Source organism: Centroberyx affinis, unplaced genomic scaffold (assembly GCF_046629955.1).
Source record: "Centroberyx affinis isolate AG114_WGS23_722 - 3 ecotype Tasmania unplaced genomic scaffold, CSIRO-AGI_Caff_v1 ptg003779l_1, whole genome shotgun sequence".
Lineage (NCBI taxonomy): Eukaryota > Metazoa > Chordata > Actinopteri > Beryciformes > Berycidae > Centroberyx > Centroberyx affinis.
In genome coordinates, this window is record NW_027281652.1 from 1 (window position 1) to 17,232 (window position 17,232).

The 17,232-nt window shown below is 42.7% G+C and overlaps 1 protein-coding gene across 1 annotated transcript in view; it reads right to left on the reverse strand.

Moving 5' to 3' along the window:
- Positions 1–3,030: 3,030 nt before the first annotated feature.
- Positions 3,031–17,232, reverse strand: part of kank4 (KN motif and ankyrin repeat domains 4) — a 72,708-nt gene continuing 58,506 nt past the window's right edge. Inside the window, exons 6-12 of the mRNA XM_071541033.1 lie at positions 12,876–12,969; positions 8,156–8,422; positions 6,770–6,854; positions 6,055–6,274; positions 5,697–5,839; positions 4,944–5,144; positions 3,031–3,150 (exon numbers count right to left, since the gene is read on the reverse strand). Coding sequence (XP_071397134.1) covers positions 3,031–3,150; positions 4,944–5,144; positions 5,697–5,839; positions 6,055–6,274; positions 6,770–6,854; positions 8,156–8,422; positions 12,876–12,969 — 1,130 coding nt within the window. The remainder of the gene's footprint in view (positions 3,151–4,943; positions 5,145–5,696; positions 5,840–6,054; positions 6,275–6,769; positions 6,855–8,155; positions 8,423–12,875; positions 12,970–17,232) is intronic.

Consider the following 17,232-nt stretch of genomic DNA (forward strand, 5'->3'; position numbering starts at 1 on the left):
GAAAGATCAGATGTTCAACTTTTAGCGGCACGGATCTGATCATCCCACTGAGCAAAAGACGTGATTTCAACGTCGCGTCTATGCTTTAGCTCTCATATAGCCACGTCTAATCAACGTAAAATTGCTCAGTGGGATGTTATGTCTGTTTGAAATGGGAGAAACTACATAGAATCTATTTTTTTATCCCCATGTTCAGACAGCCATAAAAAGATGACAGACACGCCACAAAGGGTTGAAATTCAGATTTTCTGATCCTGTGTAAATGCAACCTTATTGCTAAGAAAATCTTTCTCCCATTGTGAGTCAACATATGAAGATGATCTGATTACTAAGAGGATGTCGGGAATCCTTTTTGTTCCTGTGTAAATGCAGCCATGGTATATAGTACTATATAACTCTAATATAGTTTATATAATAGACGTATATCTTCAGGTCAGTCTATACAGTCCCATGTCAGCACCCATATTTATAAAGTGTCTGGGAATGATATAGTACTGGTTTAGACTCACTGGTCAGAACACACTGCATATAAAACAAAATGAGCTCTTGTTAAATCCAGATGGCTTCCAAGACGGCACAGCACAAACATGGCAATATAAATTTGTCATGATTTGAAGCGAACCAATAGAATTACAATAGGATTCATATGAACAACTTTTCAAAAGCAAGAAGAAGAGCTGCGATGCTTCATTCGCCATTAAGAAACAAATCCTGAAGTTTCTCCAGAGGGAGTTGTGATCCAAACTCGGAGGCTTGATCCCTTGGTTATCTGGTGTCAGACCATGGATGTGGCAGTTGTTAAATTGAGTGGTATTCCCCTTTAAATCCCACCTTCAGTGACCCTAGCAACCATCTTCACCCCCATTCAAAGATCGAATCCCAATCCAAATGAGGTTGGAGATAAGGAGGGCGAGGTGCCTGTGTTACAAGTAAAACTATTCAACCATTTTGTCCTGTAAACCGATAATTTACTCACAAGGCCTGGCCAGATTGTCGATAAGGTCACTGGAGGGGAACTTGAAGCTGTAAACATGGTGACAGACCAGTACTCCTGTCTTAAGATACTTTATGAATATGGGTGTCTGTGTCTGGTAAACAGGAGAGAAAGAATGGTGCCACTTCGGCACCATTAGGATGTAGGACGGCCGTCTGATTAAGGCTAGACATACAGCCAATCAACTCCTCAGTTTCTGATTGACAGTAGTAGTACTCCCATGATATTGCTCCTCCTTGGACTGCATGCCAAAAGACTTTTTTTAGCTGGGCCGCGGGCACAGCACCATGCATTGCCCTGGGGTTTAACATATTGCCAGTTTAATATTTTGAAGTGTGCATGCCTGGAGGCGTGGCCAGAACAGCCCAGCCATCACTAGAGACATGAAGTCTAGTCGATTTCAAGACAGGAGGGAGTTAGTGTTCCATATCACTCAATATCACTGTCTATATTCAAAATCGTCTTACTGATGAAATGTCAAGTCCGAGTCACACAGGATATAAAAAACAATTTAGACTTTTCTACGTCTGTCCCGTCCTGTGCATGCCTATGTCTGTCTGTGCTTCAACAGGCTCAGAGAGTCCCATGGTCCATGCCAACACAGTTAGTCTTGCTACATTTTCTCTTGGAATGTATCACAGCCAGCCTGACATTCATTGTGCATTTTGTAGCGGTTGCATACATGATTGGATTTGAAACAAGCAGGCGAACAAGACACATTACAGAGAGAGAGAGAGAGAGAGAGAGAGAGAGAGAGAGAGAGAGAGAGAGAGAGAGAGAGAGAGAGAGAGAGAGAGAGAGAGAGAGAGAGAGAGAGAGAGAGAGAGAGAGAGAGAGAGAGAGAGAGAGAGAGAGAGAGAGAGAGAGAGAGAGATGTTGGTCATGGGAACAGACAGTATTACAACATACTGTGGTTTAGTACAATAGGACAGCCAGCAGGGGGAGTTACTGTATATTGGCATGCAGCACCTTCTGTACGATACAACCTTCCTATTGGAAGACTTGGGTCTTTCTATGGTCTGGTTATACTCTGGTTATAAAAAATCATTTTCTCTGGTGTCCAGCAGAAACCTTTTATCTCCAAACAAGCCTTTTGTTTTTCAGCTGAAATTGACAGATGATTTTATCACCCATGTATGTGAAATATTTCATGACTACGGCACCTGACAAAAACAATGCTTTGTGAAATGTCAAATATCCATTGGGCATCAATAGGAATCTTTTGGGGGTATAAGGTTTCCGCTAGGCACTGATATTATAGGAGGACTATTTTATACAACAAACACAATAAAACAAAGTGCAATAGAAAATATAGTTTGTGTGTGCATTTGATTATAATCTGTTAGAATAACATTCTATATATTCTATGATTTCGATAATGGCTTATGTCCAAATATGAAAAGAATGATGTCAGTGTTATAAAAAGGAAAAAAAAAGAAAAAGAAAGAATGTCATAGATATTTTTTTCTATATTATATTATTTGGAAGGTAGATCATGTGCTTAGTATTTTGCCCGAAGAGCTTGTTGATGATGCAAAGCAGCTATTCGTCCATCCGCTCGCCAGCCTGTCCCTCCACCTCACCCCACCCATCCTCTCCTGGACCCCTATTTTATATCCTGTCAATCACCCTTGTCGCTATGGCAATGTCTTTCCACCACTGTGACCGGTCCCTCTCTCTTTTAGCCGTCTGTCCACTGAGCGGTCGATGCAGCGTAGCCGTAAACACCCACGGGGGCTGTTGGCAGAGATATGGAAGGAAGAGGTGGGCGTGCGTTATTTGAAGCTCTGTATGTGAGCTCCTGTAGCAGTAGTGTGGTCGAGGGTATAGGGGATATATCCACCACGCATATATAGAGTACGTCCAAATGTTTGAGTGGTGTGGTCACAGCAGAGAGCACATCCATGGGGAGTCAGAGACAAATAGAGAGAGAGATGAATTCAGCCTTTTTCCTCTGGGTTGGCAGGCGGAGGGTCTCGGAAAGGGGTGAGAGAGGGGTTGGAGTGGTTTAGAGGAGTCAGCGGGGTCGGCCTGGCTCAGTGGAGGTGTGTGGTAGACGGGGGTTCAGAGGCTCCGGCGTCAGCGTGGGCCTTCAGAAGGTCAACTATGTCTTGGTGGGAGGCCCCCGTGGCCGCCGACTGGGCTGTCTGGCCGTTCTGGGAGGAAAAACAGAGAGAAAATGTCATCGTTTCACATGAAAGACGTTGCAGTTGCTCTTCTTATCCAGACGGCGGCAGTGTTGTGTTGGTTTGAGCCGTTCCTCTAGAAACCGGACAGAACAGTATGTGATGCACCTGCCCTGGTACAGGCAATACTATACAGGAGTGTAAGACCTGGGTTCAATATTTGGAAACAGTTCTGTGTGTTTTAGCTTCCTTAGAGAACCAAATGGGTGAGATTTATGTGTGTGTGAGTTGAGTTAATGGCTTAATGTCAGATTTCTCTCTGTCTACCATCCCAAATAGCTCTGTTTCACATCAAAATGCACATATACAAGGAGTTTATAAGTATATCCACCGAGAAGCTTACTGACTTGCCTCTGTATGCTAGGTCAGTGGTTCTCAATGTGGGGTCCGGGGACCACTAGGGGTCCTTGAGGGGGTTCCAGGGGGTCCCCAGCAAATTGATGAATTGTTAAACTTCACCATTATTTAATTTACAATAAGTTAACACAATTAGAGAATGTAGAAGAATGACTGTTTTGATCATAGTTTCTCTGTTATCTCTCTACCTACAATTCAAATAGTCATGGAATTCTGGACAAAATCATATGTGACAATAAAAATATTTTCAGATCTCATCAAATGGGGGTCCGTGGCTCTAATGTGGACTAAATTAGGGGTCCTTGATATGAAAAAGGTTGAGAATCACTGTGCTAGGTTATATATGGCAGGAAAGTGGAAGAGGGGTATGGTGGCATTCTCAACTTTTTTCCCTATGACAACTGGCCAACTTTGGCCAAATATGTCATTCTCACCAATATGTGAGTGCATTTTGGGACGAACAGGTCTTGCGTTACTTTTCAATCCAACATGCACTGAACTATGAACACCTTATCAGTGCCACAGTGGCTTGTCCCAGGAGCAGCCAGCTATGTCTGCACTCTCAGGCATGCACCAGGACTGGTAAGCCATTTTTTCATATGAAGCAATGCAACTAAACTTAAAAGGAATGCACAGAGTTTTGGGGAGATTGGCCCATTGGTCAGAATTAAGTGATGACAACATAGACACCAAAATCATCCATGTGTCCCCGGTAGACCATTTGTTCTAATGCTCCATGCTAACACTTTAGCATACATTATGTTGAGTGATAGTAGGCAACTAGCATTATCCAAAATAAGAAGACAGACCTTTTAGTACTAAAAAGCTGTTAGTGTTTTTTTTATGAAATGGCTTGCAGATTAATTTTCAATTTTGAAAATGAAATAACAGAGTATAGCTGATGTAGCCAGGTTCATACTTGAACTATTTCAAGTGAGCAATCATGTCTTCATCTGCAGCAGAGTGATTTTTAGTCTCCCTATGGAAACAAAGCAAGTCACGATCCAAAGGTGATTATCAAATCAAAGAAAGCCGAGTCGATACTTGAGGAGAACGAGCTGTCTTGAGAGAACGACCCTCTCAAGGATGCGAGCACAGAGAGACGGGCTGTGTGCTTGACACCACGCCTTCAATTAAAACACACAGCTGTTCATTTTCCCAGCTGATTAAACGGCTCTGTACTGTGGCGCTGTTTGTTATGTGATGCGTCGTTCTCGCAGTGAATCTTGGTGTTTCCTGTTCATTCTTGTCAGCCCAGTCACCATCTTCGGTCGGCAAGTAAACTTCTGGATCTTTATCAGTCTTCCATGCTTTCTAACTTTTGAGATGTAATGCTAGTTGCCTACCAAGGAGTTGACCAACGGGCCGATCCCCCAGAAACTCGGTGTATTCCTCTAACAGTTTACCTTATCGGTGAGGCTGAGGTCACAGCGGCCGGTCTCCAGCAGCAGGCGGGCGATGTGTGTGTGTCCGTGTTCACAGGCGCACATCAGGGCCGTGGAGCCGTCGCGGTCCTGGCCGTTCACGTCTGCGCCGCTGCTCAGCAGCAGCTTCACCATGGCAACGCGGCCGTGGCTCACCGCGAGCATGAGCGCCGTCTGCCCTGCCTAGAGAGAGAGGGGGAAAGGGAAAGAGAGTGACACAGGGCAGGTGTGAGGGAGAGATGCATGGAGGTATGGACAGAGAGGAATTAAGGGGGAGATGAAGAAGAGGAGGAAGGGGAAGTGGTAAAAAAAAATTCCATGACTTTTCCAAGACTTCTCCATAACTAAACCGGAGTCATGACCTAAAACTATTATTCCTTCCTGGTTTGTTAATGTTGTTTAAACAGGTAAACAATCTGGTTTCTACTATAGTTGGGCTTGCTGCAGGGAAGGGAGCATACAATATATAAGAGTGTGTGAAATAAGCTGTAAAATACATTCTGGTGTATTCCTGTAAAGTGACCCATTTATAAATTCTTCCCCGCTGAATTTATCAAATTCACTGTCTGGAAAACACCTCTCGAAATTCCATGATATTCCAGAAATTCCATGACCAGCAGGAACCCTGGTATGAGAAGGTGACAAGTGGACTGTATGGAAGTAGATTTTCTGTGCTTGTGTGCTTGTGTGTGTGTGTGAGCACATGCATGTGTTAGTGTGTGTGTGTGTGTGTACCTGGCTGGAGCGTGCGTTGACGTCACCCTTTCTCAGCAGCTGCAGCGCCACCTCCAGATCATCGGGGCTATCTGCAGCCGTCAGAGCAGCCAGCATCACTGCAGTATAGCCTGCCTTGTTCACGTTGTCTGTCTCACATAGACCTGAGCACACACACACACACACACACACACACACACACACACACACACACACACAAACAGAAAAGACATTCTTTTATTGAGTAATGTTTATTAGATCAAGAGAGGTGAAAGAATTTTTGTGAGGGTTTGACTAGGGACAGACTGATGTATTGAGCCAATATTGGGCTTTTATTAAAAATTCTACATTCATCTGTGACTGTGTATCTGACTCTCACCTGTATCCAGCAGCAGTTTGACCACAGTGAAGTTAGAATGCGACACGCTGTAGTGGAGCGCCGTGTTCCCGTTGCCGTCCGTCAAGTTAACGACGTATGGCAGCAGAGTGGGCGTGGTCAGGCCCACCTGTCGCAGGTACAACGTGACCGTGTCGGCCAGCGAGCTTTTCTGACTGGAAATTTTGAACCACTCCTGGTAGAGCACCAGCAAAACCTGACGCTGAGAGCAGGGGAGGCACAGAGATGATACAAATGAAATAGCTGCCAGGCAGCGGCATTTTTATTGGTCCCTACACACCATTTTTACTGTTTTGCGTGTTGAGCAGTTTGCATTTTCAGCCCATTTTAACTTGAGGAATAGCATTGCAAACTATATGACTCCACTCATTGAAGGCACCGCATTCATCAGCTAAATATGAGACATTTTCCTTAACCACAAAACTGTTTTCACCACTGTTTCAGACAGAGGATTAGAAAGGGAGGCATAATTTGTCAGATACACAGATGGGGTTGATAAAGTGTGTGATGCATGCGCACACACAAACATATGCACACACTGTACTTAAGATTGAGAACCATTTAATGTTATGTCATATCCATGTATTACTTTTTTCCAGTCAAATCAGTATGGAGTACTAAAAAGTACTATAAAGAACGATAATTCATACAGTATATCCACAACTTTGAAGAGTGAACAGCCAAAATAAATCCTTACCATTTCTTTATCGGGGGATGAAACCTCTTCCATGCGGTCCTTTACGTAAACACAAGCATCTATGAAGCCCTGGTCTACCTGCTCCCTGAATACAAAGACCAAAACACACAATCAGGAGCATGTTGGGTTTTTTTTTTTTACCTATCCTGGGTAGTTTGTGTCAAGAACTTTCACATAGTCCAGGAATATCTTTAAGTGAATGCAGATTCAGAGGAAGCCAAAAGAAAAAAAAAAGGATTTTAACCCAATGTGTGCCACATCTGCTCTTTTCATTGTTTTCTTTCCTTATTTGGGGGGTTTAACATGGAAATACCATCAGGTCTGGGTAACATATGGCCAGCTACTTTGGTTCCTGTGTAAGCTCTCTACTGAAAACAAAAGATCAAAGATGCCTTTCCTGCTGCCATAACTTACACACACATCAGTTACAGTCACATTGTTAGCACATGCAAACTGTAATGGCAACAGTTTACATTGATTCACTACCCAATAATGTCCACAGTGTGCTCATGCATAGCCATCCATCATACACAGTCATACATCCCAGGCTGCACCGAGCCTGAGTGGATCACACTCGGTGCTAGTACCCTCGCTGTAATGTAACACACACACACACACACACACACACACGGACACAGACACACACGCGGTAATGATCAGACAGGTGCTGAGTGATTCTTTAATATAAGTCCTCCCTTCTCCCATGGGCCCCATCTCCTGTCTGGCCCCTGGGCCCCCGGCCCTGTCCACATACCTGAGACAGATGAGTGACTCAGGAATTAGTCAGTGGCGGGAAGGACAACGCTGCTGGTTATTTGCTTTTTGTCTCAAACCCCTGGCACTTTAGGGAATGAAGTGTGTGTGTGTGTGTGTGTGTGTGTGTGTGTGTGAGAGGTCTATATTAAAGTGAGAGAGGCTTATACTGACATGAGTAGGAGCAAGTGTGTGTTTATGTGTGTCTGTGTGAGGCCTATATTAAAGTGTGTGTGGAAGCGAGTGTGTGCGTTCTGTGTGTATGTGTGTGAGAGAGAGGCTCATATTAAAGTGTGTGTGTGGCAGCAAGTGTGTGCGTTTTGTGTGTGTGTGTGTGTGTGTGTGTGAGAGATAGAGAGGGAGAGAGAGGCTTATATTAAAAGTGTGTGTCAGAATGAGTGTGCGTTTATGGGTTTCTGTGTGTTTGTGTGTGTGTGTGTGTGTGTGTGTGTGTGTGTGGGTGGGAGGCCTATATTGAAGCATCATTCAGCACCTGTCTCATACAGAGCATGTAGGCTGCAGCTGGACACAGACAAAGCACTTGATTGTGTCTGGCTGACATCCATCACACAGTCGACTCTATGGGAGAAATCAGCAACACTACATCATCAGCTTTCTCCCTGTCCGTCTCACCCTGTGGCCTGCTCTTCTTCCATCTCCTGGCTGCCCTCTGGATCCAGCAGGCCTCCTTCACCCTCCTTCTCCCCAGCCACGGCACCTTCTCCCTGGGGTGAGACCTCCGTATCCTTCCCCTGGGTCCCTTCTCCCTCCTGAGGCTCGTCTGCTGGCTGAAGCTCCTTCTCCTTCGCTTCCTCGGGTTCTGGGCTGTTCACCTCCTCCTCCGCCTCCACCTTGGCTTTCTCATCTCCACTGGACTCCTCGCTGGATGTGGACTCATAGCTGGAGGAGGACACACACACACACACACACACACACGTTTGTAAGCACTATACCAGTGAGGACATTAAATTACCTAATTTTAAATCACTAATCTTAACTTTTTAAAAGAATACTCCAAGTTTTTGGGAGATTGGCCCATTGGTGAACTTGCCTGTTAAGTTATGAAAACATAGTCACCAAAATCATCCATGTGTCCCTGGTAGATTGTTTGCTCCGGTGCTCCATGCTAACAGTTTAGCATACATTATGATGAGTGATAGTTAGAGACTAGCATTATCTCAAAAGTGACAAAATGAGAACTTGTAGCAGCTCCACAGCTATGAGATATGAGGCTAAATCTGGCAATTCTGTGTGGATTGTTAAAATGTACATGGAATATGATACAAAAAAGTACTGCTTCGAACAACCAGGGACTACTTTCTCTGTTTCCATTGGAAGGGAACATGGTGAGTGATGGGAGACTGCGTACAGCTAAAAATCAATGCGCAGTGGAGGAATATGTGGTTGCTCACTTGAAATAGTTTCAAAAAATAAACCTGCTACATCAGCTTTATTGAAAAGCTCAAATTTATGAAATTACAGACCATTAAATAAAAACCACTAAGAACTTTTTACTAATAAAAGGTCAGTTTTTCTTTACATTGGATACTGCTAGTGTCCTACTATGAGTCAACATAGTGTATGCTAAACTGTTAGCATGGAGCACCACAGCTAATGATCTACCAGGGACACATGGATGATTTTGGTGTCTATGTTCTCATCACTTAACAGGTAAGTTGACCAATGAACCAATCTCTCCAAAACTTGATGTGTTCTTTAACCTTAGCCTCTAAATGACTAACTTTTACAACTATCCCACTCCTAACTTCAGCTTAACCTTAAACAGCCTAGTTTTCACGACAGAAAAAACATTGTCACATTTGGAAGATTTTCCTCATGTTTCGTTACTACAAATAAGTATGTGTACAGGCATAGACATGTAACAGACACATAACATAATAACACAACGTCTAAACTGCTAAAACTACTGGGAAAGCATTGAAGTCAACATGGGCAAAGGCTAGATAAATAAGAACAGGTCATTCCCTTTTATAACACAAACGTGACATGAAAGGGATGCTTGTGTAATACAACCTTGGCCCATACATCCAACACATCCTTCACACAGACAAACTTACATACACAAATACATGGGCATGTTTACACACACACACACACACACACATGCAACCTTGGACAAAACCCAACCTTGTTCACAGAAGAAGGGTAATGATATAATTAGTGCTCTATGGAGGTCGTTTAAGTTGTGTGTGTGTGTGTGTATGTGTGTGTGTGTGTGTGTGTGTGTGTGTGTGTGTGTGTGTGTGCGTGTGTGCGTGTGTGTATGTGTGTGTGTGTGTGTGATCATTGGGGTATATCATGAAGGAACCTCTGTGGGACCCGCGATCAGATAGGTATTGAATGCCACCAATTCATGCTTATTTATGGCCCCCCACACACACACACACACACACACTGCGTGGAGCGTTCAGGGGCCACAACATTCTCAGGATTCCAGAGGAGCTTAAGGGAGAGCAAAGATAGGCTATATGACCACAAATTTGTGTGTGTGTGTGTGTGTGTGGTTTGTACTGAGGGACAAGGAGATCATGGACAGATCATCTAAAGAGGAGAAAAACAAACAAAAGCCCACTTCCTGGTTTGGGCAGCAACGTGATGTTGTTAGTGAAAATATTCTTGTCTATGAACCGAAATATGTTCAATTTCTTTTCGAGTAGAACAGCATAAAATAGAATAGAATAGATATTTATTGTCCACATCAAGGGGAAACTTTTTAGCTTCACCAGCAAAATCAAATATGACAAACCAGATACAGACCATCTTATAAGACGAGGTCCTTGCAATAACTGTCAATAGTAATTCATCATCAGTTTAGGAGAATAATTAGGAGAATAATTGCATTATGGGATGCAAAGGAAGTCTGTATAGTTACTACATCTTTGCATGAGAAACAGATCTATAATCAAAATGAGTTTCTTTGCCTCTGGAAAAAGATCAAAGTGCAGACTGCAGCATAAATCTCCCCCTCAGATATACATCACAGTGAAAGCATTCAGCCCTGAATCAAAATATTTCATTCATGACAGTGAGTGGTGAAGCAGGCTGGAGTGGCTGCTGTGTCTTTTGGCAACAGCTCCTCTAACTCTCTCATCTTTCTTCCTCCCCCCACTCTCCTCACTACATACTACTGAAATATATAGAAATGGACAGTCATTCTTGTAAATGACTTTGGGTTTCATTTGTATGTATCTTGACAAAAACTGTACACTGATGTAAACAAGACTTTATTGTGAATTGAAATACCCGGTTCAATAAAGTTTAAATAAAAATAAAATACCTATAGTGACTTTTCCATATGATAAGATGTGATATCATTTTTCAGAGTGCTTTGAGAGAGCTTGTCGTCAGCTTGAGACTGTTTCTGGTGGGTCGCCACATGTTAATATTACTAATATGAGAAATCCTCAACTAAGGCACAATATACTTGATTTAGGGCCCAGCTGAAAAAAACTGAAGAACCATCACTTTACACTTTTACACTCTAACAGACAAAAAAACAGGATTAGTTGCTCAATAAAAGGATTTGGATTGCCTTGCACTCCCCCTTTCCCCCTCAACACTGTTTATTTAGTTTTAAACAAAACCTAGAGAAAGTGTGTATAGTTCCCCATGTCTCCTCCCCCCAGAAAAACAGATCCTGAATGTTTTAAGGTAAAGCTCCAGGATGAAAAATAGCCTGCAGATAGCGGTCTGAACCTCATCTTCAAATAGTACGCTGCAGCACAGAAAGTGTGTGTATCCCTTCCAGAATAGTTCCCTCCCTAAGAAAACATCCACTAAAACATCCTAAAAACGAGCCCCGGCGCTCATGGAGAAACTCCAAGATGAAAGAGAAGTTGTTTGTGAGTTTCCCTCTGAGGCGGCGTGGAAAACACAACCAATGAGCTGACAAACTGTTTGGCTGCTGTTGCTTTGATAAGAGAGGTGGATCACTGTCAGGCCCAAGTGTGGAAGGCTGAGGTAATTACTATGTGTGTGTGTGTGTGTGCGTGCGTGTGTGTGCATACAAGTGTTGTATACTAAGTGCAGCGCCAGGCAGCTAACTAGCATCAGGCCAGCCAGAACAAATAATCTCCCTGCCTAGAGACACGCTTTTGTTCTTTCAACCACCACCATCTGCTAACTTAGAACTCATCAGCTTCACACACGCACATACACACACTGCATCAGGCACTATCAAGCACACACACACACACACACACACACACACAGACACGCATGCACAGTAGCAGAGGTGGGGTCAGATTCGGGGCAGTGTGTCTATGAAGTAGTCTAGATGACAGACAGTAGGTGGTAGAGTTGTGAGACACAGCTGGGCTCAATTCACTTTCAGTATCATCAAATCAGGCAGGTTTGTTTTTGTTTTTTTTAAATTATAAATTCAACAAACATTTGCCATGTGACAGCTGAATGTTCTATTAATAACAAATGCATCGTACATTTTTATTTTGAACTGATGGGAATCTGGAAATTCATGGACTCTACGCTGGTGTAAACTGGTATAAGCGAACTTGTGTCCATGATCATGCTTATATCCTCAGAGACTATTAATTCTCTAGTTAGCTATGGATTGTAGGGAAAATGTAATGAAGAACAAAACTTTACCTGCCTATCCCCCGTACTGAATATGAACAAATTGCCTACTACTGAAGACTACACAGGTACTGTAAATAGATCAGAACATATCTGGGTTAAAAGATGACCTGGATACATTTTGCATATACTTAAAAAAAGAATTGAGGATGGCTTGATTTATCTTTATTTGTGAATAAAATGCCTACATTTGAGGCTGTCTAATTATCTGGAAACATAAGCAAACTACATGCTGTAGTCCTTCAAATTGCTCCATTGCTACAGACAATACATGACTAGACATCCAAGGACCCATATCCAACACTCATGCACTGAAAACCCAAGACAATGCCTGTGTTAAATTATTTTCTGCACGCTTTCTGTTGTGCATTTTCCCCAGAAGAAGAACCACAGATGCAGGTATCATTTGACATACATCCAAGGATTACCTGCAGTCATTTTCCACACTTTCCTGGCTAACTGGCTAATCCTTCTGAAGCCCCTTTGGAGAATGTAACACATTAAACCTGACAACTCTGAAAAGGAAAGATATGTAATCCCTGTTTTATATATATATATATAATTTGTCAAATTAAATCCAAATAAATTAGAATATGATGTTTCATAACTTGTGGATGTCTGCAACTGATGCCTAAGGGTTAACTCTTCTTTAGAAATACAAAATTCACAAAAACAGACAGCTGCACATACAAATATAGATCACATGGAGAGTGGATGCTGATTAAAAAGAGGACTTTACCCTCCATTCACGCCAACAAATTTCAGGTTTTTCTTGGCTCCCCCGTTCCCCTGCTTGTCAGCAACGCCATTTTTCTTCATAATGGATTTGAGACCTGGCGGAGAGGAGAGACAGACAGAAAGAGAGATGAAAAGGGAGAAAGAGAAAGAGTCATCAGATTCCTGTGGAGTCTGTGTGTGTGTGTGTGTGTGTGTGTGCACTCACAATGTCAGAAAATGCACAAACAAATCAAAGCTGTTTTTCAAATTCATTCATAAAGATCAGATGTTGCAAGGCCGCATCTCTGAACATCCACACTTTGCCAAAAAAGTCGCTTAGTCGTCTGCTGTGCTTCTCATCTTTTAACATGCACATTGTGAATGGATTGAGACTGTGAAATTCAATCAGTTACTGCATCCTCACATGAAAAACAATTAAAATATTTTTAGGTGCACATGATTGTTAGTGCCAGACATTTAATCAGCCTCAAAGGCAGACACATCAGTTGCAAGATAAATCAAGATGATGAACTACTAGTTTGCCTGGATCTGGATGGGATATCTGGATGTAGATAAGAGCATGAGCTAAATGCAGAAAATATAAATGTGCTGTAATAACTGGCTGTGTAATTATACAACAGCCCCTTCCAAAGCTTATCCACCCACCTAGAGAGGCACAGATACTGATACATATCCAAAAATCAACGCAAAGCAATTCTGTCTCTTTCACACATACTAGAAGGATGTGAGATCTCAGTAAAGATGCAACACATTTTCTCCACCATTTGTATCCAATGAAGACAAACAAATGGTCTGTAGTTTTCAGTAGAAGTAGATCAGATTGGTATTGGCAGCTCTAGTGAGACACACAGCAGTAATCGTTTGCACCTGATGGCTGTATATCAGTTTAACCGTGTTTGTGTGTGTTTATGTGTGTATGTGTTCCTTGTGCAGGTGGAGATGTCTGCCTGCCTGTCTCTATGTGTGTGCCTGTCTCCGTGTGTGTGCATGTGTGTGTATGTCTGTGCGAAAACATAGCGGGCCTGGAAGACATTGCGGAACCTCTGGATGCAATTACAAGCCAGCAGAGCTCATCAAATGGTGTGGAAACCCTGTGTTGGCGCAGAAATGGGCTGCTGGGGCCCCATCTGTACATTCCATACAGAGACCCTAATGGGACCAGTGTGAGTAAACAATACCACACAGTCGAGAAAAAAGAGCATTCTTAATAAGAGTGCACAGTGAAAATGAGTTATTAACATGGGTACATGAAGTATTAAAGCACCACGCAGATGTTATTATATGATGACCACTAAAAAATGAGTGCAGAAGGACTCCAAAGAGCTTTTACACCCACTGTTTTTTCATGAAAAGACCAATGTGCCAATATGAACTGGGTAAACATTCACCCAGCCATCCTAATATGTCAGGAGTAATGAGGCTGATAGGTTGATTGTTGGGTTTATTTTATTATGTACAACCGTGAAGGGTGTGGAGAAAAGCCAAGGATTCCCAAGGAGCTCAAAACACTAGAAAAATAAGGAGAGGGCAGCCAATTTTAATGCAAAAACAACACTATTTATTCAACAGTCACAGATGAAAATACGTACATAAACCGCGGAACAGTAAATAGGGCTACAACACATGCACACTTCAGGCAATGTATTGTAAGTGGATACACTCTTCGCCCCTCTACTGTTCCACGGCCTGTGTATGCATTTTCATCTTTGCTTCTGTTACAGTAGCTTGAATAAATACTGTTCTTTCTGCATTGGAGGCGGATGCCCTCTCTTTATTTTTCTATTTTACTTTATTATGACCTGAAAAAGACGTGTTTTAATCTATACGCCTACATACTGTATGTCCTCAACTACATAATCACACACTGCTGGGCACAAGACACCTCAGTTTTGGTGTGATTACATGACAGTGGGTTGCCTATCATGAAAAGCAACTGGATAGATTGAGAATTGTGGTTCCTCTGAATGGTAATGTAGGGCAGTAAGCCTTATTGACAACATACAACCTTGACATTATTGGGCCTACTTGCGTATTTAACTGTCCTATAATTGATTCTGCATGGGCTCCTATGCTCCCTCCCCTTGGCTCCTAGCCCAGTATGGCTGTCTCAGTGGCCCCTCTGACAGCAGGCCCGGTGCGGAGGCTCTCGAATGTTTTATGTCAAGGACACAACACTAGATGTTTCTTTGGGCCACAAACCACCAGCTGAGAAGATGTTGACCCAGGGACCACCATCTAAGATGAATTGTGCTTTCAGATGTGAGTCAGTGAGATAACAGTGGGGAGAGGGAAAGATAGATTTAGATTTAGATTGGATTTGGCATTTTAATACATCCTCTTGCTAACTTCTAGTAAATCAAACAGTAGTGTAATGTAACCTTTCCTCATTTTGTCAGAAACCCCTTGAGATGTTCCCAGCTTCTCTGGAAGTCTCCAAACCCCAATTTGAGTCTTTCATGAGTAGCATTGTAATGACATGATACAGAGGGGAGAGTTAGTGTTCATCAATGCAACACTAGTGGTTTCTGTTTCCAATATGTGTAGGATTGGAACACTGTTGTAAGTCAAGGTAATTGAAGCCAGACTGGGAATCTCAGATGTCAAAGACGCAGACAGCAACCACACTGAAACAGTGAGAATAATACATGACAATCGTAAATACATGCAAGAACGCATATAAATCTAGGGCACACACACACACACACACTTACACAAGCACATTCGTATTCCCCACTGAACGTAAAATGAACTTTGAACATAAAATAAATGTGATGGCAGAGTGATTCTGTACTTTAGCTCCTGGGCCATAACCAGAACAAGGAGACATCAAGGGAAGGAACAAAGGCATATCTGATGTGTTTGTGAGGGTGTATGCATGAGTGTCCATGCAACTATATACTGTACGTGTGTGCTTGCATATGTGTGTGCACATGCCTGTGTGTGTGTGTATGTGTGTGTGTGTGTAGCCATAATGTGTGAGGCAAGAAATATATATTTGATGTGCTCCTGGAGGCCATCCAACCATGTCATTTAGCCTGTGCTCAGCAACACGTGTTGTTCCACCTCTGCTCATGTCAGCCAATAACTATGTTCAACTCGAGGGGCCCTTGGCCTATCCAAGTCAATACAGCCACTCTGTGATATGAAACACAGCAGACATGTAGAAGGCTGTGCTGCCAGGGCAGACGGCCTGAAGCTTAATATCACGATACAGCTAGATGCAAACTAGCAGACATGGACCTGTGGAACCAAGTAATGAAACACTGTATTTCAAACTCTGCATTGGTATCCAAAGTTGAGAGGTGGTGCTATTGTTTTTCATTGGCCAGTGCTACTATCTGCCATGCCTTACCTCTGGCATATCTTACCCAATTTACTGTAATTCAAGGCAGGCTGACAATAAAACTAAACTAAACTTATGCTTGTGTATGTGTTCAACTACAGTACCTAGAGCTCTGCCAAGAGAGGCTCCATAATGACAAAAATAATAAAATAGAGATGGGCTTGTGGAATTATGCCTTGGCCCCTGCAATGTTGGCACAGTCTCAGAAGAAGATACCACAGCAGAGTGGTTTAAGGGGAATCAACAAAGAAAATATAGCAGACAAAGATAACACAGAGTGATGAATAGTGAGGCAAGGCAGACAATTCCCTTTCGGTCAGACCACTGAAAATAATGGTAGAGTATTAGTGGGGATGGTAGAGCATGAGGGAGAAATAACATGAAAAACTGACTTTCTTTTATTTGAACTGAGAAGTCAAACTGAGACCTAGTTACAGACATTTAAAGTGCTCAGGGTATTTTGCATTCTGTTACATCATGTCTCAATGAACTTTTAATCAAGAAACACTTTCATCATAAAGTTTAAACCATTTATTGGAACAAATGGTTATACAGTTATGTTTAGCTTTAAAGACTGCCCTCTTCAGAGTGCACCATGCAGAAACCCAAGCAAGTCTGCTAAATGGAGAACAAACAATACTCAGCCCATCCCCACCCCCATGCCTGCATGGAGCCAAGTACACACTATTCCTCATGTTGATACGCTACTGTCGACAGAAGTGTCACAAGCCATGATCAGACAGCATAACATACAGAGTAGAAAGCATCTCTAAATAATAGAATAGGACCAATGTGGTTTCAGGCTGGGGTGGTGGAGGGAAGCTTCAGCACAGTTACAGTGACCAAGAAGCAGGCCAGCTTAAATAGACCACCTTATTGTCAGTGTTTGATTGTGAGTGTGTGTGTCTTGGATCAGCAGACACGCGTGTTGGTGTGCAAGGGTGAGCGCTCTGCCTGAACTACTGCAAAGCTCCATAGAGGAGACACCATCAATCTCTGCCAGTCTCCTCATCTG